Source organism: Salmo salar, chromosome 24, assembly GCF_965601325.2.
Source record: "Salmo salar chromosome 24, fSalSal1, whole genome shotgun sequence".
Lineage (NCBI taxonomy): Eukaryota > Metazoa > Chordata > Actinopteri > Salmoniformes > Salmonidae > Salmo > Salmo salar.
The window spans coordinates 19,449,908-19,475,527 of record NC_138314.1 but is presented as its reverse complement, the minus strand read 5'-3'; the positions used below and the strand labels follow the sequence as shown (position 1 = coordinate 19,475,527).

At 42.7% G+C, this 25,620-nt stretch overlaps 1 protein-coding gene across 4 annotated transcripts in view; it reads left to right on the top strand.

Annotated features, from left to right (window-relative positions):
- LOC106585278 (huntingtin-interacting protein 1-related protein) overlaps window positions 1-20,572 on the top strand; it is a 36,236-nt gene extending 15,664 nt beyond the window's left edge. For 3 of the 4 annotated variants that reach the window (XM_014171332.3, XM_014171329.3, XM_045706855.2), the window contains exons 3-32: window positions 202-344; window positions 712-768; window positions 1,495-1,575; window positions 1,780-1,856; window positions 2,156-2,217; window positions 2,941-3,081; window positions 5,829-5,886; window positions 6,565-6,640; window positions 6,763-6,930; window positions 7,068-7,111; window positions 9,102-9,174; window positions 11,240-11,423; window positions 11,528-11,616; window positions 11,758-11,874; window positions 11,986-12,087; window positions 12,383-12,577; window positions 12,866-13,013; window positions 13,219-13,305; window positions 13,458-13,565; window positions 13,713-13,849; window positions 13,934-14,044; window positions 14,186-14,244; window positions 14,325-14,355; window positions 16,050-16,112; window positions 16,226-16,326; window positions 16,455-16,560; window positions 18,473-18,596; window positions 18,707-18,768; window positions 18,848-19,063; window positions 19,219-20,572. In XM_014171332.3, coding sequence (XP_014026807.2) covers window positions 202-344; window positions 712-768; window positions 1,495-1,575; window positions 1,780-1,856; window positions 2,156-2,217; window positions 2,941-3,081; window positions 5,829-5,886; window positions 6,565-6,640; window positions 6,763-6,930; window positions 7,068-7,111; window positions 9,102-9,174; window positions 11,240-11,423; window positions 11,528-11,616; window positions 11,758-11,874; window positions 11,986-12,087; window positions 12,383-12,577; window positions 12,866-13,013; window positions 13,219-13,305; window positions 13,458-13,565; window positions 13,713-13,849; window positions 13,934-14,044; window positions 14,186-14,244; window positions 14,325-14,355; window positions 16,050-16,112; window positions 16,226-16,326; window positions 16,455-16,560; window positions 18,473-18,596; window positions 18,707-18,768; window positions 18,848-19,063; window positions 19,219-19,227 — 3,029 coding nt within the window. In that variant the 3' untranslated portion in view covers window positions 19,228-20,572. The remainder of the gene's footprint in view (window positions 1-201; window positions 345-711; window positions 769-1,494; window positions 1,576-1,779; window positions 1,857-2,155; window positions 2,218-2,940; window positions 3,082-5,828; window positions 5,887-6,564; window positions 6,641-6,762; window positions 6,931-7,067; window positions 7,112-9,101; window positions 9,175-11,239; window positions 11,424-11,527; window positions 11,617-11,757; window positions 11,875-11,985; window positions 12,088-12,382; window positions 12,578-12,865; window positions 13,014-13,218; window positions 13,306-13,457; window positions 13,566-13,712; window positions 13,850-13,933; window positions 14,045-14,185; window positions 14,245-14,324; window positions 14,356-16,049; window positions 16,113-16,225; window positions 16,327-16,454; window positions 16,561-18,472; window positions 18,597-18,706; window positions 18,769-18,847; window positions 19,064-19,218) is intronic. The other variant, XM_014171331.3, reaches the window with a different exon arrangement.
- Window positions 20,573-25,620: the final 5,048 nt, after the last annotated feature.

Sequence of the window (25,620 nt, the reverse complement as noted above, 5' to 3'; positions counted from 1 at the left end):
TTTAGTGTTCAGTATACATTCATCTCTTAAACTGTGTTATGTTATAGGTAATGTAGTTAGAGGGGCTGAAATTGTGTGATTTTATTACTGTCTCCATCGCACATGAGGGAGAGAAAGTAAAAGAATATGTGAGGGACCAAGTGAAGGTATTATTTTGGCTTTGTATTTTGCTGGTTGGCTCTTCCTTGATGGGCCCTACAGGGATAATTCTGGGGACCTACAGGGAGAAGGGGGCCTTTACCTTCTGGTCGTACGCCTTGGGCATCCCCTTGTCCAGCAACTCCATCCTCAGCTGGAAGTTCTGCCACGTGCTTCACAAAGTGCTGCGGGATGGCCACCATAATGTAAAAACCTGCTCTCCGCTCTATACACTCTGTATTTGGGTTTTTATTTCCACATAATCAAATGCATATGAAAACATGTAGAGAGAAAAGGAACCTACATGTGCCGGTGTAAAAATTCCTGCCTAAAAGTCCTGCCTAATTGGTAGCCTACATTATAAAACAATGCCGTATTGCTTTGAGCAGAGCACTCAAACTCATACAGACGGTGTATTAATTAAGTATTCTGTTTTTTTTTATGCTGACCTCCATGGCCTTAATTAGTCCAGTAATATTGGCTTAATGCTGAAATTGTATAATTGCTCAATTGAAAATTAAGTTACAGTACTATTATTGAATTGACATCATCACTCCCCCTTTTGCCCTCCAGAGCCTTCAGGACTGCATGAGACATCACGGTAACATAGTTGAGATGGGGCAACTATGGGTGAGTGGGGATTGTGCTGTGTTTTTGTCAAGGGGTGCTTGAATAGTTGATGACATTTTGGGCGAAGAAATTGTATGTCAAATTACTTAAAATGGGGAAACATCCCTTGCTTTAATTTTTTAATTTAGGTAAAAATGCAGACGTTTTGAAAACCTCTTTTCAATCATCTTCTTTTTCCCCTCATACAGTAATTGTGCTTCTTGTGCAGCCAGAGTTGATCTCTGTTTGCTGCAGTTAGAGATCATCTGGTACTTTTGTATACTTTTTAGCCAGTAGTTCTGAAAGTAGCGCTCACGAGCCAAAAGTGGTCCCCGAAAATGGCGTACTATGTCATCGCTCTCTCTTGCTCGGCTGTGTGTGATTCTTGCTAGCTGTCACTCAAATGGTGAGGTGCTGGCCCATGTGGGGGGAAATGTAGGGAAAATGGCGTAGCACAGCTTCAAGAAAACAGTTGCTTTCAAACTAGGGATTTCATGGCTATTTGAGGCAGTAATTAAGACAGTAATTCTGTTCATAGATTATGCATGTATGAGCTACACATTGACACATCCAGCCCAAAGTGGGAGGTTTAATAAATACTTACTAGTCGCCAAAGTACCGGAGCATGTCTTGAAGAGAGGAGTGTGCCGAGAGGAAAGGCTTCTTCCTGCCATCTTCAAATAAAGCAAAGCTAAATATTTGTTGCAGCAAAGCTTAATGCTTGTTGCTTGCTCCTATTGTTTCCAGGGCAACCTTCATGACAGATATGGACAGCTGGTGGCTCTGTACTCTAAGCTCCTTTGCACAAAGATGGAGTTTCACATGAAGGTAAGAGCACCCTCTACAGTTTTGGGAGACGGCATGTTTTACCATGGGACATTGGCTAATCTTACCATTGTATGCATTGCATTGCCACAAGTGCTTTCACAAAATGCCACCTAGTTGAACAAACAATGTATGTAATTTGAATGAATGTGATTTAGATAGTTCTAATGTTGGATCACTTTTGCCATCCTTTTGTCTTCCATGCAGCATTCTGAAATCCGACCCAACCTAGAGGTGACAGATGAGGTTCTAGAGCGTGTTGCAGGAACAGACGTCAATAATGTGTGAGTGTGTTCTCTACTCCTCCCTCTCCACACATCCCTGGCACTCTTGACTGTGCACTCCCTTTCCTGTTATTGAGTTATCCGAATATCATACAAATGCGTATACATTTGATTGGAATAACTCAAGGGAAGTCAATTATTGATATAAGATACGAATGTCATGCTCTCTGATTCAAAGGAAACTTATCATACCATTTAGTTGGAGTACTGTGGGGACTGGGGAGCGAGCCTGCTGCCCTTTCCTTAAGGAAGCCATTAGCCTTGTGTTACTAAGGGCGGTATTGACTTCCCTCCTGTAGGTTCCAGCTCACTGTGAAAGTGTTTGATTACCTGGATGCAGAGTTGAGGCTAGCCGAGACAGGTGAGAATCCCCCGCTTCTCCCCTACTTACCTACCTCCACCTCTCAAATGATGGGTAACCAGAGCTACAGGGCAGTGGCCTGTTTCCATCAACTGTGTTTCGGAAATGGAATAGGGACAGGATAGCAGCCAGCTAAATAAAAACTTGTGAGCACACTTGTGCTGCTGTTGAGGGAGTGACTTAATCGCCCAAAATGACTATACTTTATCAAGGGAGGTTTACCTTGTGTAAATTAAACACATTTCTAAACCACTTGTTTAATATGATTAGGGCCCTCAGATGTAATTTCACCAAAACCATATTAATAAGTTATAAATGTTTGCAATTAGAGGACATGAATTATGTTTCTTCTGATTGGCTGTAATGGTATCATGCCCTGCAGGATGTTGTCAGTCTGTCATCCTGAACAACCATAAACAAACTCTGCAATTGTAAACAACCCTGCCTGACTTACTAACTTGGACATATTTTACTCAGGAAACATGGGAGCTCCTAACTGCCTTCCTTCTACCCACCCTAGATCTGCTGAGAACTATTTTCCACCCACTCAGTGGGTGATTCATGAATATGTGAGCTATTGTCTCAGTGTTGTATTTCTGAACCAGTGACAGAGAAAGGTGTTTCACCCAGGCAAGCCATCGATTCCAAATCCTCCCAATTGAGGCCATGTGTTTGTGTGGATGTGTTATGTTTTTCCTACAATGGTGTGTTTGTGATCTGCAGTGATCCGGCAGCTCAACACGTCCATTGCTATCTCTACGACGACGTCAGGCCAGTGTCGCCTGTCCCCCCTCATCCAGGTCATCCAGGACTGCAGTCACCTCTACCACTTCACCGTCAAGCTGCTTTTCAAACTGCATGCCTGTACGTGTGACCTCTTATGTATCTTTTAAAGTGGAACTGACAGCATTTTAGCAACATGAAATCTTATTCAAATCTATTCATATACACCCCCAGGAAGAATACACATTTTTTATAATTGTTTTACATATGTTTATTTTCACGCTTTCGTAAATGTGTACAATGTTTGGGAATGTGCTATAGTAAGGCATTTTTAAAATTTCTATAGCAATATAGAGTGGGAAAGTGGCTGTGCATTTGGACAATAAATAGACACTGCAGTAAATAAAACCAAATAAAAACATCTGTCTTGTCCAGAGACCTGATGGCCAAAGCAAATCGGAGCAACAGTAGACCTATATGCAAATAAGCCATTTGCCACACAAGCCTGCCATCATTCACTTTGCAGTGGACTGTGTGTTTACAGGCTATAGCAACAGTGCGACTTTAGATCATTAGAAAGAATTTGCCAATTTCTGCAAATGGGAGTCCTCTTACATTTGGGAACGCAATCCTATCGATGAAACAACCATATAGATATAAACTCAACATTTCAGTTATTTGGCTGTCAAAATTGCACTGATAAACTATGGGAATAGTAGCCTGCTCCTCCTTCTGCAGCTTGCCTGCCGTTGCATGCTGTCCCAACCAGGGGTGAAAGTACATTTTAATTGCTTACTGGTATGGGACACCCAAGTTTTAGTATTTTTTTTATTTTTTTATACTACAAAAATTACAGGGTAGCCTACTCTGCTGACCCTGACAAACAGAATAAAAACGATGTCTGATCCATATACTTGGCCCTTGAAAAAGGGAGACACAAATACAATATGACGTCCATATAACCTGGAGGAGGAAATTATTGTCCAAAAACAAACAAAAGTGGCTATGATCAAATGATAAAGACAGTGAATATGTACACTCACCGGGGAGATAGATGGCGGATGTTCTCAGCTGGTGCCAATAAGAAAGGCTACTGTTCGCTCAATTAAGTTAAGAATGTTGATAACTGAAAGACATACTTGAATCATATCTTTACATTAACAGCCATTTGTTTTCCAAACAGTTTGTCCGCGATTTGTATTTTTTAAATATTGCGATATGCCTGGCTGGGTCTCTGCTTTACACTGTCGCAACTCAACAATAATCAGTTTGGTAATTGCAGCGCGTGGTGCCAAATTGCGGACCCTTCCGACTGTAGCTATCCGCAGTCTTTAATGATCCTCTGGCCTTATCATGCTTTCTGTTGTAGTAGCCCATTTTGAATGATTTTATTTATGTATAGACAGGAGTAAGCTAATTAAGCTATATAATTTTGGCAATTAAATGTACTTTAGGGAAAGCTTCGATTCCCCTAGCCTTATGGACATGCCGTTTATACCTTTTTTGTTGTTGTTGATGTGGCATAAACACAACCAGTCATTATGTTTTCATCTGATTTGTCAATCACTTAACAAAAGCGCTCCTGTAGGCTACCTTCGTACATTCGCCCACTCACAAAATTATTTCAGCATACAGACCACGACAGTGCCATGTGCACCGGCAATTTGGTGAATGGAAAGAGATGTCTGTTACAAAACACCAACATGTATTGTAATATTAGGCCTACACTTGTAGCCTGAATTGGTGTATCCACAGTTGTCCAAGCGCGCATCTGTCTCCGCCACTCATCTCCGCCTTATCCGCGAGCATCTCTGACACTTATCTCCGCCTTGACAAAATGTAAGTGTAATGCTCAAACCACAACGCAATTTGGAGCGTATACTACCTGGTTTAAAGTCCATTCCCTATTTTTATTTTATACGGCTGACATGGAGTAATGTTTAATAACCTATAGTTTTTGTGCCATGTTGTATAGCCTATTGATTGTGATTAGGCTCACGTTTTACCGGTACGGCGTACCACCACTTTATTTTGCTGGCACGCCATACCGGACCGTACTGCCTATTTCACCCCTGGTGCCAACCCACGTTTTGACAACTGAATTGGAATTTGCCTGCCCGCCAATTTGATCGATGCAAAATACATTTGCTTGACAACTAAGCGATATGCTAACTGTGGATTACAGTCGTTCAAGTTCAACATAGCTAGCAAAGCGATTCACATTTCTTTCTAACTAAATGACACCTGCAGCATCTATAGCTGTAGACAACGGGAGAACAAAAAGATATGAGGGGGAAAAGTTGGTCATTCACCAACTCCTCCAATGACATGAAATCCTCCCAGCAGCTAGCTAGCTAACGTTAGGCTCCATGTCTTTAGCTTGCTAAATAAGTAAACTGAAACGGTGCATCCCGACTGGGTGGCGGCAGCAAACAATGTTCCAGGCCAGTTTTGATTTTACAACTGATATAAATATTATCTGGTGGGACTACTAATACATGTATTGGTGAATTATATGAATCGTGCATTGAACTGCATCCACCTATTACGACAAATAGAACCTATTTTTTAAAATCTCTTTATAAAGTTGGTTTTGAACCATAAACTGGGAATTTGATATTTTTTACTGATATTATGATTGACTGTCTGTTTCATATCGGCAAAGTAGTTCAAACGCTGTCGGTTCCACTAACTTAACTGCTTGATTCTATTTTTCAACATGTACAGTAACATCAATGAGAGTAACATAACTGGAGATCAGAAATCAGTATGTTTAGATTTTTTTAATAGTAGTTTATTTCTACTTGCTGAAAACTATGCTGTGGTGACTTGATAACAAAACTTGTTTCAAAGTCTTTTTAGTGACTCTTGCATGTCCTGGATTTCAGGTCTCCCAGCAGACACCTTACAGGGACACCGTGATCGTTTTCATGACCAGTTCCACAGGTAAGTCACCCAGGGCCTCAGGCTGTTATTAAATGAGGGCGTTAGGGAAGAGCGGGAGGGAGCCTCAGTACAATAGGGGAGGGGAGGAGATACCCTGAGCTGATGCAAATATACTCATCCCTACCACCCAGCTTCCACCCATTTCAATATGTCATCATGACATCACTATCCTAGAAAGTGAAAAGGGGTTGAATCTGAGCAGTGTACCAGGTAACATGTTAATGTTATCGACCTGCACAATGATCAGCCCAGAAAGATGGCAGAGAGGAAGCTTGATGTCTTAGTGCCTCTGGATAGTGGGTACCTTGTACCTAAGATAACCATCTAATTTCTCTTCAGATCAATTTATTTATTTTTATTTGACCTTTTATTTAACTAGTGAAGTCAGTTAAGAACAAATTCTTATTTTCACTGATGGCCTAGGAACACTGCCTTGTTCAGGGGCAGAAAGACAGATTTTTACCTTGTCAGCTCGGGGATTCGATCTTGCAACCTTTTGGTAACTAGTCCAACGCTCTAACCACTAGGCTACCTGCCGCTACCACCTGAAGTGTATTCTATTGCATTCTGTCCCATACACATACTGTATATGAAACAACACAGTTTAGAAAATGTTATATCCCTGTTTTGGAGGCATCATTCGGATCAGTGGTTGAAATATTTTGCCTTGCCTTACAGCCTCAAGACCTTCTTCAACAAAGCCAGAGACATGCTGTACTTCAAGAGACTCATCCAGATCCCCAAGCTGCCAGAAGTGAGAGCATAGACAGACATAGTAGGGGAAAGACACTGTATTGGGACTCAACCACACTTCCTAGATAATGTATCCATCTGTGTTTACAGTCCTCGGTCTTATTTATGTGTCTTCATCCTCAGTCCCCTCCTAACTTCCTGCACGCGGCCTCCCTAGCCAAGCATGCGAGGCCAGTGGTGGTCATCCCAAGTGAGGATGAGCCCGAGCAGCAGGAGGATGATGACGATGATGACCCTGAACCGCTTATCAATGTCAGCGCCGTCACCATGCCAAGCATGATGGTGCCACAGGTAAGACTCATAGGTCACGGTCATGATCTGAGGTTACAGCTATGGCCACTTGGATATGCATGTCTTATTAATAAAGGTATCACAAATTTTGGCTATAGATTGTGTAGACATTAATGCGTCATCTGACTTTCTTTTAGCAGTTCGACAGATTTGATCAGACTTCCGGAGCTGCCAATGACAGGTTAGTCGTCATCTTTTAGCATTGGTGTGCTTAAATAAAGGATATGTGAATTGGGGTGCGTTCAACAAGTGAAATAGTTAGCTAACATATTTAATTTGTTTTGTGTTAGACCGTTCGCTAACGTTAGCTGAAGTCTGAGAAGGTAGTGTGTGGCCAACGTAAGTGTCTGTTTTGGGTCTTAACTGCCACTACAAATAATAATGTGGACATGTAGAATTTCCATTACATGTAGTAGAAATAGCAAAGTAAATTGCAGTTTGATTATTGCTCTAAATATCTATGGTAGTCCTTACAAATAGTAGCTGTTTGATGTTTCACCGTAACATTTTGGAAAGTTCATTCAAATTGTATAACTGAAATTTACTAAGTGACATGTTTGCTGCAAACAGAACCCTTGTTGAACTCACCTGGTGATTATTTTTATTTATTTTTATTATTCTTTTATTTTTTAACTGACATACAGTACCAGGCAAAAGTTTGGACACATTGTAGAATAATAGTGAAGACATCAAAACTATTAAATAACATGTATGGAATCATGTAGTAACCAAAAAAGTGTTAAACAAATCAAAATATATTTGAGGTTCTTCAAAGTAGCCACCGTTTGCCTGGATGACAGCTTTGCACACTCTTGGCATTCTCTCAACTAGCTTCATGAGGTAGTCACCTGGAATGCATTTCAATGTAAATGAGCTTGTGTGCCTTGTTAAAAGTTAATGCGTTTGAGCCAATCCGTTGTGTTGTGACAAGGTAGTGGTGGTTACAGAAGATAGCCCTATTTGGTAAAAGACCAAGTCCATAAGGCAAGAACGGCTCAAATAAGTAAAGGGAAACAACAGTCCATCATTACTTTAAGACATGAAGGTCAGTCAATCCAGAAAATGTCAAGAAATTTTAAAGTTTGTTCAAGTGCAGTCGCAAAAACCATCAAGCACTCTGAGGACTCTGGCTCTCATGAGGACCACCACAGGAAAGGAAGACACATAGTTAACTCTGCTGCAGAGGATAAGTTCATTAGAGTTACCAGCCTCATAAATTGCAGACCAAATAAATGATTCAGAGTTCAATAACACACATCTCAACGTCACTGTTCAGAGGAGACTGCGTAAATCAGGCCTTCATGGTCGAATTGCTGCAAAGAAACCACTATTAAAGGACATCAATAAGAAGAAGAGACTTGCTTGGGCCAAAAAACACGAGCAATGGACATTAGGCCAGTGGAAATCTGTCCTTTGGTATGATGAGTCCAAATTTGAGATTTTTGGTTCCAACCGCAGTGTAGGTGAACGGATTATCTCCTCATGTGTGGTTCCACCGTGAAGCATGCAGGAGGTGTGATAGTGTTCTTTCAAACGGTCTATGATTTATTTAGAATTCAAGGTATACTTAACCAGCATGGCTACCACAGCATTCTGCGGCGATACGCCATCCCATCTGGTTTGGGCTTAGTGGGACTATCATTTGTGTTTCAAAAGGACCATGGCCCAACACACCTCCAGGCTGTGTATGGGCTATTTGACTAAGGAGGAGAGTGATGGAGTGGTGCATCAGATGACCTGGCTTCCACAATCACCCAAACCCAACTCAATTGAGATGGTTTGTGATGAATTGGACAACAGAGTGAAGGAAAAGCAGCCAACAAGTGCTCAGCATATGTGGGAACTCCTTCAAGACTGTTGGAAAAGCATTCCAGGTGAAGCTGGTTGAGAGAATTCCAGGAGTGTGCAATGCTGTCATCAAGGCAAAGTGTGGCTACTTTGAAGAATATAAAATATTTTGATTAACGCTTTTTTGGTTACTACATGAGTCCAAATGTATTATTTCATAGTTTTGATGTCTTCACTATTATTCTACAATGTAGAAAATAGTAAAAATAAAAACCCTTGAATGAGTAGGTGTCCACTTTTGACTGGTAGTGTATGTTTGGATATTTTCTTGTGTGCCAGTGCTTATGTATGCTAATGGTTAGTGAATGTCTTCTGGTCTACAGGGATATCCAGATTGAGAACCTCCAGCAGGACTTGGAGCTATTGAGGGCAGATCTGGAAAGGGTCAAAGGAGAGGTAAGTAGACATGTGTTTTAACTCCTTTAGACAGATTTTACAGTTGTACACATTTGTTGATTTAAATGCTTATCATAATTAGTTGCAATAATAAATGACTTGTTGCTCTTTATACCTGATGAAGTTCCATGTTTGATTGAAACATTGTCAATAAAGGTGGTAAATTGGGAGCATATTCAGTCTTTAGCTCAGCACCTATGCATTTTTAAGGATGTGCGTGTGACCACAAAGATATCTATTGTTCCTCTTTGTAATAATACTACACTGAACAAAAATATAAATGCAACATATAAAGTGTTGTTTCTTGAGCTGAAATAAAATATCCCAGAAATGTTCCATATGCACCAAAAGGTTAATACTATCAAATGTTGTGCACAAATTTGTTTACGTCCCTGTTAGTATTTCTCCTTTGCCAAGATAATCCATCTACCTGACAGGTGTAGGATATCAAGAAACCGATTAAACAGCATGATCATTACACAGGTGCACCTTGTGCTGGGGACAATAAAAGGCCACTCTAAAATGTGCAGTTTTGACACACAACACAATACCATAGATGTCTCAAGATTTGAGGTAGCGTGCAATTTGGTATGCTGACTGCAGGAATATCCACTAGGGCTGTTGCCAGAGAATTGAATGTTCATTTCGATACCATAGGCCGCGTCCAACGTTGTTTTAGAGAATTTGGCAGTACGTCCAACCGGGCCTCACAACCGCAGACCACGTGTAACCATGTCATCTCAGGTCCTCCACATCTGGCTTCTTTACCTGCGGGATCGTCTGAGACCAGCCACCCAGGCAGCTGGTAACACTGGGTTTGCACAACCGAAAATGTGCTCTTCGCGGATTAATCCAAATTTAAACTGTACTGGGCAGATGGCAGACAGCGCGTATGGGGTAGTGTGTGTGCCTGCGATTTACTGATGTCAAAGTTCTTAACAAAACCCCACCACCACGGTGCACTATGGTATGGGCAGGCATAAGTTACGGACAACAAACACAATTTGCATTTTTTAGATGGCAATTTGAATGCACAGAGCTACTGTGGTGAGATCTTGAGGCCTATTGTCATTCCATTCATCCGCCGCCATCACCTCATGTTTCAGCATGATAATGCACGGCCCCATGTCGCAAGGATCTGTACACAATTCCTGGAAGCTGAAAATGTCCCAGTTCTTCCATGGCCTGCATACTCACCAGACATGTCACCCATTGAGCATGTTTGGGATGCTCTGGATCATTGTGTACAACGGCGTGTTCCAGTTCTCGCCAATATCCAGAAAATGCGCACAGACATTTAAGAGGAGTGGGACAACATTCCATGGGCCACAATCGACAGCCTAGTCAACTCTATGCGAAGGAGATGTGTCGCGCTGCTTGAGGCAGATGGTGGTCACACCGGATACTGACTGGTTTTCTGATTCATGCCCCTACTTTAAAAAAATAATATTTTTAACGTATCTGTGACCAACGGATGCATATCTGTATTCCAAGTTATTTGAAATCCATAGATTAGGGCCTAATTTATTTAAATTGACTGAACTGTAAGTCAGTAAAATCTTAAATTGTTGCATTTTATATTTTTCTTCAGTATATTTAAATGTTAATTATGTATAACAAAGTTGTGACTGGTGGACATTTGTTTGTAAATGGGAAAGGAATTTAGGGAATGTGTTGGGTGGATGCAAAGACTGATCTTGACATGTGGAATGTGGCAACTAGTCTCAGAATGGGAAACGGCGTCTGTCTGTGTTCAGAGAAGACCAGTACCTTGGGGGGAGAGATGTACTGTTTACCCTGGTTTCTGCAAATGGCTGGCTCCTTATGTGGCCTGTTAAACTACTCAGCATTTGTATATTTTTAGCTATGATGCTATCACTATTGAATCAATCCATCCTAACCCAACATTGATACATTTCAGTTTTTTTTTGTTCCACTCAACACTCATGTTTCTCCTGTCTGAGGCTCTCATCCACTAGTGCCGTGCCATGGTGGTACTTGATAATCTATCCAAAGGAGGTTTACTATGGTGACTGACTGCCTGCCTGCCTCCTCCCACCGGCAGGCCCAGCGCTACATCACACAGCTCAAGTCCCAGATTAACAGCCTTGAGGCAGACCTGGAAGAGCAGCGGGTGCATAAACAGCGCGCCCTGGTGGAGAATGAACAGCTACGCATGGAGCTAGAGGCCACGCGGCGCCGCAACGCTGAACACGAGATCGTGCAGGCCACCTTCGGAGAGGCGGAGAGTAAGAGGCCACTCACTAAGTCTGGCATACATGTTCAGTCACACTTTATTTAAAACGCATTCTGACATCTCTCTCTCGTCTCTGACCCCTTCTGTACTGTCCAGCGAGAGCCCAGGCCACAGAGCAACGCTACACCAAGCTAAAGGAGAAGCACACTGAGCTGGTGTCCAGCCATGCTGAACTGCTCAGGAAGGTACAGAACCTCATTTACTTCTGTGGTTTTCTGTTTGGTTCATTGGGTGCAAAAGTGACTACTTGTAGACTCACCTGAGCATTTTCTCTTTAATGTTAATAGAATGTTTAACAAAGTGTGCATGTGACATTGTGCTGGCAGAGTGCAGACACAGTGAGGATTCTGTCGGCAACACAGCAGACCCAGGAGGAGGTGGAGAGGACCAAGCAGCAGCTGGCTTTCGAGGTGGATCGCATCAAACTGGACGCTGACATGAAGGTTACTTTATTCTGAGTATTGACAATGGTGATCTAGTAGCGTTAATGTTATATTTCTGTACTGTATTAGCCATTTATTAAAATGACTGAATATTCTTTCTTCTTGTTGCAGCTTGAGGAGCAGAAGTTTGAGATGAAGAAGCTTAAAAGGGATTTTGAGGAAAAGCGGGCAGAGGTGGAACATGTCAAAGGCACTCTGCAGCGCACTGAGAAGGTATGTATGCTGATGCAGTAAATATTGAATAAAGAAAGTGGATTCCCTCGCTTATGTAATGGCACATGTGACTCATCTGATTCACCCTCATGCAAAATAATTGCTGCACTTTCCTGTATGAAAATCATAATTGGCTGAAAAGCCCATAGGAAGCTGCACTCTGTGACAACATGAGTCTCACAAACATCAGAAAGGCTTGTCCTCACAACAGTTAATGCACCTATTGTTATGCAATCTCCCTCTTTCTCTCTTCTCTCCCCACTCCCTCTCTCTCTCCTCCTTCCATCACTCCCAGGTGGGGGAACAGCTGACCAGCTCTATGTTGGCGCTGCAGGCGGAGAAAGAGCGCCTGATGCGCTCTGCGAGTGAGAAGGAGGCCGAGCTGTCGTCCCTGAGCCAGGCCGCACAGCTGCAGCAGTCTTCTCTGCAGCAGGAGAGAGAGCGGAGCACCAGGGAGCTGGGAGAGCTGCAGGACAAGCTGCAGGAGAAGGTGAGTCAGGACAACACAGCACGGAGCAGTGACTAGTTCAGTCCGCTGCTTTGTCTTGTCTATATAATTTGCTGATAGCAGAAGAGAGAATTTTTACATGTCTGTAAAAGCTACACCGCTGGTCAAGTCCCACATTACTCACTGTGCAGTGCAAAGTGAAAGATTTTCTTGAATCAATGAACTATTTGGCTGTCTGTGCACAATATAAGATAAACCATTAGTATGCATGTGCCATCTATTTTTTCCCTGTGCCTGTGGGTCTGACTGTGTCTTGTTTTATCTTTGCAGTCAAGACGTGAGGTGCAGTTGCAGCAGAAGCTGCTGGAGGAGCAGTTCTCCCTGCTGCAGGGAACGGTCTCTGAGGCTGAGTGCATCATTCAGGACGCTGTGGCCATGCTGGACGACCCCCTGCATATCCGCTGCACCAGCTCCCCAGGTTAAAATAAGTGAACATGCTCACAGAGAGGGTGCTTAGGGATCCTTAGCTAGTAGTGGTGTTCATGTCACTTAGAATAGAAAGTGAGAGATCCATTAGGTTATGTCTATTCATTTGGTATATCTACTCATCATTCCATTCATTATTTTTGGATCTAGAACAATATTGCATTTCATACGCTTCCTTTGTCTCTCCACCACCACAGATTACCTGGTCAGTCGGGCAGAGGCCACTTTGGGCTCCATTGACAAAGTGAAAAAGGGTCACTCCGTCTACCTGACGAACATGGGAGGTGAGTTGCTCATTACTTGGTACTTCGTGTTTTTGATATACTGTAATTAGTAGTATTTGAGCAACCACAGTGATAGTCATAAGTGACAGAGCTGGGCTGTGTTGGAATTGGCAGTGATACCTTCTCTCTCTGGTCGTGTTTCTGTTCTCTAGATGCTGGTGGGCTACCGAGGGCCCTGACCAACTTCTCCCACCTGGCTGCTGACACCATCATCAACGGCAGTGCCACAGCACACTTGGCTCCCACTGACCACTCTGACCGTAAGAACATTCTTCTCTTCAAATATAATAAATTATTGTTTGAAACAGGCATCTTGTTGTATTTTACTGGGATTTTACTGGATGAGATAATCCATTTGGTATGTGATTAGTGTCACAGAGTGTATCTTGCACTTTTGCACTCTGCAGGTCTGACAGAGAATTGCAGGGGCTGTGCCACTCAGAGTCTGCAGTTCCTGAAGGATCTCAAGTCCAAGGCCTCCCTTCAGAGGGCAGACCCGGCCTCCATTCGCATAGTGGTTGAAAAGATCCTGAGGCTGGGGGAGGTGAGGGGCTACTGGGCATTCTTCTCTATTTCTCCCGCTCTTCTTTTCCTACTTCTTAATCTCATCTCCTCTTCCAATGTTTAGGAGCTGCGACCTAAAGGCATGGATGTGCGACAGGATGAGCTGGGAGATCTGGTGGACAAGGAGATGGCAGCCACATCAGCAGCCATTGAGAAGGCAGTGCGCAGAATCGATGTGAGGATCACAACCATATAGACTCTAGAGCACCGTACTGTAGCGAGGAATGCCACATAAAGCTCAACCCTATGTTTTACAACGGGGGTAAGTCATTCTGTATCTAGACATCTCTCATTTGCAGTCTTTCTGTGTCTAAAGGAAATGATGAACCAGGCCCGAATGGACACCTCAGGGGTCAAACTCGAGGTCAATGAGAGGTCAGTACTCTTTGTGTTACTTGCACTGTTTATGCATTCATCCCCTTTCACTCACCATGATATTACTCCTTGTTTTATAGAATCCTCTACAGCTGCACAGACCTGATGAAGGTAAGATGACTTTGTAAGTCAATCGAAACAAAGGTCTGATCGGCATCCTAATAATGCTGCATTTAAAAAAAAAATATATATATGCACACACACACACCGAGAGAGAGCTCTGGGGAAAATTAAGAGACCACTGCAAAATGATGTTTCTCTAGTTTTACTATTTATAGGTATGTGTTTGGGTAAAATTAAATGTTTTGTTTTATTCTATAAACTACTGACAGCATTTCTCCTAAATTCCGAATAAAAATATTGTCATTTAGAGCATTTATTTGCAGAAAATGACAACTGGACAAATAACATATGCAGTGTTGTCAGACCTCTAATAATGCAAAGAAAATATGTTCATATAAAATTTTAAAACACAATACTGTTTTAACTTACGAAGAGTTCAGACATCAATATTTGGTGGAATAACCCTGATTTTCAATCACAGCTTTCATGCGTCTTGGCATGCTCTCCACCAGTCTTTCACATTGATGTGGGGTGACTTTATGCCACTCCTGCCTGGCGTAAAAATTCAAGCAGCTTGGCTTTGTTTGATGGCTTGTGACCATCCATCTTCTTCTTGATCACATTAGAGGTTTTCAATGGGGTTCAGGTCTGGAGATTGGGCTGGCCATGACAGGGTCTTGATCTGGTGGTCTTCCATCCACACCTTCATTGACCTGGCTGTGTGGCATGGAGCATTGTCCTGATGGAAAAAACAATCCTCAGAGTTGGGGAACATTGTCAGAGCAGAAGGAAGCAAATTTTCTTCCAGGACAACCTTGTTCGTGGCTTGATTCATGCGTCCTTCACAAAGATAAATCTGCTCGATTCCAGCCTTGCTGAAGCACCAACAGAACATCACCGATCCTCCACCACATTTCACAGTGGGTGCGAGACCTTGCGAGGCCTACAAGCCACAGTGTTATATACCGTAAATTCCGGACTATAAGCCGCAACTTTTTTCCCAGGCTTTGAACCTCGCGGCTTAAATAATGACGCGGCTAATATATGGATTTTTCCCGCTTTAATATTTTTTTCTCCAAAAAACACATTCTGTGACGTGCTCAGTTTTTTGGCGGCATGAAGCTTTCATTAGACCAATGAAATTGCCGAACGGGTTACAGTCAAACAACTTTTTGGTTTACTGTTTAGATTAAATCAAGCGCTCTCAAACTTCCCATCATTCTGATTACGGTAGTCATTTTGTCACCCTCATCATGGCAAAGACATGGAGAAATGCATATGATGCAGCTTTCAAGTTGAAGGCGATTGATCTGGCTGTTGGAAAAGGAAATAGAGCTGCTGCACGGGAGCTTGGTCTTAATGAGTCGTGATAAGATGTTGGAAACAGCAGCGTGAGGAATTGACTCAGTGCAAAAAGACAACTAAAGCTTACTGCTAATGTTTAAATTTTTTGTTACAAGCCGTGTTTCGTTAAAGCCTATTTATTTTTGTTACAAGCCGTGTTTCGTTAAAGCCTATTTATTTTTGTTACAAGCAGTGTTTCGTTAAAGCCTGTGTAAAGTTCATTTGTTTCAATGTACCGGTAGGCACCTGCGGCTTATAGACATGTGTGGCTTATTTATGTTCAAAAAAAAAAAAAAATTTAAATTCAGTGGGTGCGGCTTATATTCAGGTGCGCTTAATAGTCCGGAAATTACGGTATTAAAAACAAAAAAAAATTGCATTCCCTCCTTTCCTCTCAGGCCATCCACCTGTTGGTCCTGACATCCACTGACCTACAGAAGGAGATTGTTGAGGGCGGAAGGGTGAGTCTTGACATATAGCATTAAATGTTGAAAATGTAATGTAAATCCATCCTATCATTAGCTAAAAGATGAACGTCCTGACCACTGCTGGACTTGATGTTCTCTTTCTCTAGGGTGCAGCCACTATTAAGGAATTCTACGCCAGGAACTCCCGTTGGACTGAGGGACTCATCTCTGCCTCCAAAGCTGTGGGATGGGGAGCCACACAGATGGTGTAAGTGCATTATCATGAGGGTCGTCTCAGCTTGTTATCCTAGTGTGGTTATTGTGTGAGTGATACAGAAATGTCCCATGTTAGAGGATTGGTATTTACATGTGTTGTTTGCTTGGTTTCTCCCACAGTGAGTCTGCTGATAAGGTGGTGCTGCACACTGGCAAATATGAGGAGCTCATTGTCTGCTCCCACGAGATCGCTGCCAGCACCGCACAGCTGGTCGCATCCTCCAAGGTGAGAAACAAACTCACACAAACGTTTGAACTCAGTGCTCCCCTTCCCCTTAACAATCTGTGTTTATTTTCCTCTATCCCTCATATATTCCCTCAGGGTTCCATTTTAGCTTCTGTGTTAATTTGTTTTAATGACTTGGGAAATGGGCTGCAACCAGACAAGTTGCATCCGTATGCAGATGACACGGTCATCTATTCAAAAGATCCTTCTCTGGTTCAGGAGGTTGAAGAGTTCGACTGCCTTTCAGTCACTGCAGATCCCTATATGGTCTTGAATGCACAAAACATTTTATTATGACTTTTACCAGATCTCGCTCTCAGCTAGAAAAGGGTTAGCATTTTCACATCTGGAGGCACATCCATTGAAGAAGTGTCATCCTACAAATACCTAGGTATATGGTTGGATGACAAACTGTCCTTCAGATTTCATATGCATTGCCTTGTGAGGAAGCTGAAACTGAAATTGGGTTTTTAATTTTGTTTAAGGCTTGCTTCCTGTTTTGAAATATCACATGGAATAATGTAGTAACGAAATAAGTGTTAATGTAGTAATCTTCAGTAGCCACCCTTTGCTTTGCACACTCTTGGCATTCTCTCAACCAGCTTAATGAGGTAGTCACCTGGAATGCATTTCAATTAACAGGTGTGCCTTGTTAAAAGTGAATTTGTGAAATGTCTTTCCTTTCTAATGTGTTTGAGCCAATCAGCTGTGTTGTGGCAAGGTGGGGGTGGTATACAGAAGATAGCCCTGTTTGGTAAAAGACCAAGTCCATATTATGGCAAGAACAGCTCAAATAAGCAAAGAGAAATGACAGTCCATCATTACTTTATGACATGAAGGTCAGTCAATCCGGACAATTTCAAGAACTTTGAAAGTTTCTTCAAGTGCAGTCGCAAAAACCATCAAGCGCTATGATGAAACTGGCTCTCATGAGGACCGCCACAGGAAAGGAAAACTCATAATTACCTCTGATGCAGACTTATCCTCTGCAGCAGAGTTAACTGCACCTCATATTGCAGCCCAAATAAAGGCTTCAGAGTTCAATAACATACACATCTCAACATCAACTGTTCAGAGGAGAACGTGTGAATCAGGACTTCATGGTCGAATTGCTGCTATGAAACCACTACTAAAGGACACTAATAATAAGAGACTTGGTTGGGCCAAGAAACATGAGCAATGGACATTAGACGGGTGGAAATTTGTCCTTTGGTGTGAGTCCAAATTAGATATTTTTGGTTCCAACCAACGTGTCTTTGTGAGACGCAGAGTATGTGTGGTTCCCACCATGAAGCATGGAGGAGGTGGTGTGGGGTGCTTTGCTGGTGAACTCAGTGGTTTATTTAGAATTCAAGGCACACTTAACCAGCATGGCTACCACAGCATTCTGCAGTGATATGCCAGCCCATCTGGTTTGTGCTTAGTGGGACTATCATTTGTTTTTCAACAGGACAATGACCCAAAACACACCTCCAGGCTGTGTAAGGGCTATTTGACCTGGCCTCCACAATCACCTGACCTCAACCCAATTGAGATGGTTTGGGATGATTTGGACTGCAGAGTGAAGGAAAAGCAGCCAACAAGTGCTTAACATATGTGGGAACTCCTTCAAGACTGTTGGAAAAGCATTACATGCGAAGCTGGTTGAGAGAATGCCAGGCACATGTGCAAAGCTATCAAGGCAAAGGGTGGCTACTTTAAAGAATCTAAATAATAAAATATATATTGTTTTGTTTAACACCTTTTTGGTTACAACATGATTCCATATGTATTCATAGTTTTGACGTGTTCACTATTATTCTACAATGTAGAAAATAGTAAAAATAAAAACCCTTGAATGAGTTTTGACTGATGCTGTATATATTGAAATTCTGCCCCTATCACTATTTCTCCCCCTCTCCTCTGTGTTTAGGTAAAAGCAGACCGCAACAGTACGAAACTGACAGCTCTCCAGCAGGCTTCTCGCCATGTGAACGAGATGGCAGCCAACGTGGTGGCCTCCACAAAGACAGGGCAGGAGCACCTGGAGGACAAGGGTTAGTGTGTGTGTGTGTGTGTGTGTCTGACCAAACAGAAGATGTGAATTCCCTCAGGCCCTTATAAGTCATATGGCTGTGTTTGGTTTGCCTTTCTTTTTCTTCTGCAGATACTATGGACTTCTCTGGAATGTCTCTCATCAAGCTAAAAATGGAGGAAATGGAGTCACAGGTGAGTCCCTGTGTGTGTGTCTGAGCCTGTCTGCATGCATGTGTTTCTGTTTGATTGTAACCCTCTACTGTATGAGTAGGTGAAGGTGTTGGAGCTGGAGAATCAGCTGGGTAATGAGCGTCTGCGCCTGGGAGAGCTCAGGAAGAAGCACTATGATATTGCAGGTGTTCCAACAGCAGACCTCTCAGAGGGCAACGGCCTGGACCCCTCGCCTGCCCCTGTTGCACCCTCCAAGCCTAGTGTCATGAGGAAACCTGACTTGGCTCAGAAACCCAACTTACCGCCTAAAAATATGGTAAGAGAACACAATTGCTGGGTTTGTGTTCATGTTTAGGGTAGTACTTAATGAATAAACTTCCACATAATGCCACATTTGAAAAATGCACTTATGCTGCACCATTAATGGTAAATTATTGTTTCAAATTTGTGTGTTTTCTCTCGTCATTGCAGTTCATGTAGACAGCTAGAGGAGGACATCTTCATAGTGGATGGTTGGGTTGATCTGAGACACAGCCATCTTATGACGTGAACACAGGGTCCTTTTGAGCTGCCTCCAATCGGACAGTCCTCTGTCCCAAACCCAAACTCTCTGCCTACTTCTTTTGCCAAACTGGAACTTATGCTCCTTCTTCAGCTTGGTTTTATCTCTCGGTGCTTTCTGCCTGTGAAAGAGACGCTCTATCCTTCTTTTATAGATAAACCACAATGTGCCACCATGCGGTATTCTTTCTTTGTTTTTGTGGACAATAATGGTATCAAGAACTGAAAGGGAAAATGTTTTATGAAATTATGCAAATCGTTTGTAATGGAACAATGTAATTTTGTGTCTGAGCTTTTTACTTATAGCTACTTTTAAGACTGTTGTGCATATAATTGTATTAGTATGGACAGGATCACTTTAACATCATAAAATTACAGTATTGAATTAGGCCATATCTGGGACAGCCTCTTGGTGCACATTGTTTGGGAGCCTTTTTCTGGAGTGCGTCACAATTTTTTTGGTTATTTTTCTATGTTGGTTGCTGTGTGGGGGAAGGAGGGAGACATTGGCACACAGATCATGCGGAAAAGCACATTTTTACACAGTCCCTATTCGATGCCTCTGCATAAGTTCCAGGGTGTCATTCCCGCTACTTCCCTAGCTTGACCCTATATGTATTTGGGACTGTAGTCTCGTCCTCACCCCTTTCCATATCACTACATGCATGATCATCAGTAAGACCAGGGTGTGAGGATGTTTAGAGAAAGATCTCCCAACGCTGTTTAGGTTACTGCATTTGATTCTAGATTTGACCAAGAACCGCTCGATCAGGAACTATGGACATAAGTACAATTATGTCTTTTTATATACAATAGGAAATCCACTCAATAGGGGCTTAATCTGCACATCACAAATTATTCTTTGCATCTCTTATGTGCCCCCTAGACACTGAATGTCTCTCACACTGGGTATGTAATACTGGCTATGTAGTTACAGGACATTGGTTAAAAATGTTGGCACAAAGGGAATCTCTGTACTTGACAATGAACAAGTCTCACCTTTTTAAAGGGACTTTTTTGCTACTTTCCCAGGCTGAAAAGGGATGGAACATAATGTGAGAGGGTGACGGCACAAGGGGTCTGTACAGGATATATACAGTATGTTGAACCCTTTTGCTTCTGGGAGCTTAAAATGCTTGCTTTTCTGTTCTTTCCTCTGTATTAAACATGCATTTTATATATTAAAATCTAATATATTTTAGTAAAGATTGCTGTTACTGTGGAAACTCTTTATACATGTCAAATAAACAAATGTTAGTGTGTATGTTTGCCTCTATATTTTGGACACAATAGTTTTTTTTAATTTATCCTTTACACTTGTGGGAATTGACCTGTGGATCGGGATACATTTGAAATGTTTCTTACAGGCGAAATATTAAAAGTTTGTCACTTTACCCCTAGCTACATGTACATATTACCTCCACTAACCTGTCTCTTGCACATTGACTCGGTACTGGTACCCCCTGTACATAGCCTTGTTACTGTTACTTAAAAAAAAAAAAACATTTTAGTTTATTTAGTTAATATTTTCTTGACTGCATTGTTGGTTAAGGGCTTGTAAGGTCTACACCTTTTGTATTTGGCTAATGTGACAAATAACATTTTTTATTTGGTAGCAATTGAAAGGCAACAATTTGGAGAATATAGGAACATTAATTAGACCAAAGGTGAGGCCACAACAGTTCACCTGACACAAGACTGAATCCAAACATTACACTGTTGATTTTGTGCATTTTACATGTACTGTACTCTTTGCCGCATTTGTTGATAACAAAATTGGAAAATACTCTGGATACATTCAGTAACATGATACTATCTTAATGTGGGGTAGTGCAACATGAGACACAAAATTACAAGGGTTTGAGTGAGTGGACTAACTGGTGTTTCCAAGTGGCTATTCACCTCTCCGAAGTGCACAGTTCCTAAGTAATCTCAATGCAGTTTCATGATTTATAGAGTCTTCAATATTAGCTAGATTTCCATCCAATTTGTGACAGATTTTCATGCAAATATTCTAAAACCTGCATAAAATAATATGCGCATTTTCCCACCAGAGATGTTTCAACCATACGGGCCTTTTGTGGATATGCATTGCATGTTTATCAGCCCAGTCGTGACTTTTTTTCATGCCTCAGGTAATTCATCCTCATGAAATGGTTGGAAACCTGGTATATAAGGTGCTTTTGGAGCTCTCCTAGATGTGCCTTTGTGGAACTGGAGCAAGCACACTTGTTTGGTACACAACCCTGCATCCCCGCCATCGCACAATTACTGATGTAATTCATTTGTAAGCCAGTTGCCAACATGATTAGCTAAATTATAAAATACGATATTAAGGTGTAAGGCTTTCACAATGCAATTCAGGGAAAGGAGTCATGAGTGCATTCAGGTGCGTGTGCCGTGGCAAGTTTTTTCACAATAGACAAGCATAGGCTCATTCTGTTCAGAACAACCCACTGTACGCTACATCAAACATAGTTAACAATATATATTAGTTTTATATGGAAATGTGAAACATTTGGACTCACAGGTGTTTGGCTTGCTTGTATGACATCAAAGCGGTATTTATAATCAGGTTCAGAACCGTAGGATAAATAAAGGGGGCACAAAGCAGGCAATGAATGATTATACACTGCTCAAAAAAATAAAGGGAACACTTAAACAACACAATGTAACCCCAAGTCAATCACACTTCTGTGAAATCAAACTGTCCACTTAGGAAGCAACACTGATTGACAATAAATTTCACATGCTGTTGTGCAAATGGAATAGACAACAGGTGGAAATTATAGGCAATTAGCAAGACACCCCCAATAAAGGAGTGGTTCTGCAGGTGGGGACGACAGACCACTTCTCAGTTCCTATGCTTCCTGGCTGATGTTTTGGTCACTTTTGAATGCTGGCGGTGCTTTCACTCTAGTGGTAGCATGAGACGGAGTCTACAACCCACACAAGTGGCTCAGGTAGTGCAGCTCATCCAGGATGGCACATCAATGCGAGCTGTGGCAAGAAGGTTTGCTGTGTCTGTCAGCGTAGTGTCCAGAGCATGGAGGCGCTACCAGGAGACAGGCCAGTACATCAGGAGACGTGGAGGAGGCCGTAGGAGGGCAACAACCCAGCAGCAGGACCGCTACCTCCGCCTTTGTGCAAGGAGGAGCAGGAGAAGCACTGCCAGAGCCCTGCAAAATGACCTCCAGCAGGCCACAAATGTGCATGTGTCTGCTCAAACGGTCAGAAACAGACTCCATGAGGGTGGTATAAGGGCCCGACGTCCACAGGTGGGGGTTGTGCTTACACCCCAACACCGTGCATTTGCCAGAGAACACCAAGATCGGCAAATTCGCCACTGGTGCCCTGTGCTCTTCACAGATGAAAGCAGGTTCACACTGAGCACGTGACAGACGTGACAGAGTCTGGAGATGCCGTGGAGAACGTTCTGCTGCCTGCAACATCCTCCAGCATGACCGGTTTGGCGGTGGGTCAGTCATGGTGTGGGGTGGCATTTCTTTGGGGGGCCGCACAGCCCTCCATGTGCTCGCCAGAGGTAGCCTGACTGCCATTAGGTACCGAGATGAGATCCTCAGACCCCTTGTGAGACCATATGCTGGTGCGGTTGGCCCTGGGTTCCTCCTAATGCAAGACAATGCTAGACCTCATGTGGCTGGAGTGTGTCAGCAGTTCCTGCAAGAGGAAGGTATTGATGCTATGGACTGGCCCGCCCGTTCCCCAGACCTGAATCCAATTGAGCACATCTGGGACATCATGTCTCGCTCCATCCACCAACGCCACGTTGCACCACAGACTGTCCAGGAGTTGGCGGATGCTTTAGTCCAGGTCTGGGAAGAGATCCCTCAGGAGACCATCCGCCACCTCATCAGGAGCATGCCCAGGCGTTGTAGGGAGGTCATACAGGCTCGTGGAGGCCACACACACTACTGAGCCTCATTTTGACTTGTTTTAAGGACATTACATAAAAGTTGGATCAGCCTGTAGTGTGGTTTTCCACTTTAATTTTGAGTGTGACTCCAAATCCAGACCTCCATGGGTTGATAAATTGGATTTCCATTGATTATTTTTGTGTGATTTTGTTGTCAGCACATTCAACTATGTAAAGAAAAAAGTATTTAATAAGATTATTTCTTTCATTCAGATCTAGGATGTGTTGTTTAAGTGTTCCCTTTATTTTTTTGAGCAGTATATTTCTCTAAAACAGGCTTTAGCCTACATGTGCTTCACCAAGTCAGAACAGTAGGCTAAATAATGAGGGGAAAAAGGGACCAAATTATTAGGCACATGGGCTACTAACAGCTTACTACACAACATACACTTAGTATTACTTTCTTAGCTGCCGTATACATATCTCCGTGGCATATTACATAATTTATGCAGCAGCATACAATACATTTTTGGACTCACCTTGTGCTGTGATCATTTGAACAGGAAGGTGGCGTGGAGGTCCTTCATGGGCAAATGTTGTCATCAAAGCCTGGCTTTCTCTGGATTTATGGTGCTTTCAAGACAACTGGGAACTCAAGGTCAAATCATGACGACGTCAGTGATCTTCAGGTCGGCGCTCTAGAAAGAGGCCCGAGTTCCCGACTTGCAATTCCAAGTTGGAGGACCATTCAAAACGCATTTTCCCAGTCGGAATTTGTTTTTTTCCATGTTCCCAGTTGTCTTCAACTCACTGAAGTCGGAGATTTCCCAGTTCTGAGTTTCCAGTTGTTTTGAGCACGGCAGAAGTCATGCTGGATTGACAGCATGGCCAATGTTGAATGTTTATCCTTTTAAGCTTGGAAAAGAGACCCTTAAACCCAGGCTTGGACCACACACCCACTCCACTGAATAGCAGGCTAGCGATTTCTATGCAATGCGTGCAGTTAGCCAGTGATTCCTTCCAAACCACTCATTGTTGAATTTGTGATTTCCAACTTGTGTAATGTTTATGTTCAATGGCTGATGAGCACTGATATGTTTTATCTATAATTTATCTTCATTATTTCTCTTCATATGACATGGATTGAAAAGGATTTGCCAGTACATTGTTGACTTGATTCATGATGATGACTGCTAGCTTGCTAGCTAAGATTTTGAAAGTATGATGTTGACATGATCAGTCCAATCAAAGCTACTGTAGATTTAACATGATTAGATGTCATTTTATCTGTGGCCAATGACCTTGAGCCTTCTTGGATGGGCACTTCTAATGTAACTCTATGGCAGCACCCAAGGGGCTGGAATTGTTTTGCTCTCCCCATGAGTGACAGAACACTGAGCCAATCACAGCGCAACTAGAGAACATTATCAACCCCAACGCTCCGTATTTGCCGCTGGCTGCCCCACCACCACAGAAAGCACTGAGCTAGGCTGAAACACCTGCATTTTGGAGCTGCCTTACTCAAGAAAGCAAAAAAGACACCATGTTTGTATGCAGCTTTATTAACTAAATTATTGTTATATTTTTTACATTGTTTGCAAACTGATATATGACATGTATTAATACCAAAATAACATGGAAAACAGGCCAAAATTATAACTGCATCGATGATGTCATCCCCACAGTGACTGTACGTACATATCCCAACCAGAAGCCATGGATTACAGGCAACATCAGCATTGAGCTAAAGGCTAGAGCTGCCGCTTTCAAGGAGAGGGAGACTAATCTAGACACTTATAAGAAATCCCGCTATGCTCTCAGACGAACCATCAAACAAGCAAAGCGTCAATACAGGATTAACATTGAATCCTACTACACCGGCTCTGACGCTCGTCAGATGTGGCAGGGCTTGAAAACTATTACGGACTACAAAGGGAAACCCAGATGCGAGCTGCCCAGTGACGCAAGCCTACCAGATGAGCTAAAAGCCTTTTATGCTCGCTTCGAGGCAAGCAACACTGAAGCATGCACGAGAGCACCAGCTGTTCTGGATGTCTGTGTGATAACGCTCTCGGTAGCCGATGCGAACAAAACCTTTAAACAGGTCAACATTCACAAAGCCGCTGGGCCAGACGGATTAACTAGACGTGTACTCAAAGCATGCGCGGACCAACTGTCAAGTGTCTTCACTGACATTTTCAACCTCTCCCTTACCGCATCTGTAATACAAACATGTTTCAAGCAGACCACTATAGTCCCTGTGCCCAAGGAAGCGAAGGTAACCTGCCGAAATGTTTACCACCCCGTTGCACTCACGTCAGTAGCCATGAAGTGCTTTGAAAGGCTGGTCATGGCTCACATAAACAGCATCCACCTGGACACCCTAGACCCATTCAGATACACAGATGACGCAATCTCAATCGCACTCCACACCG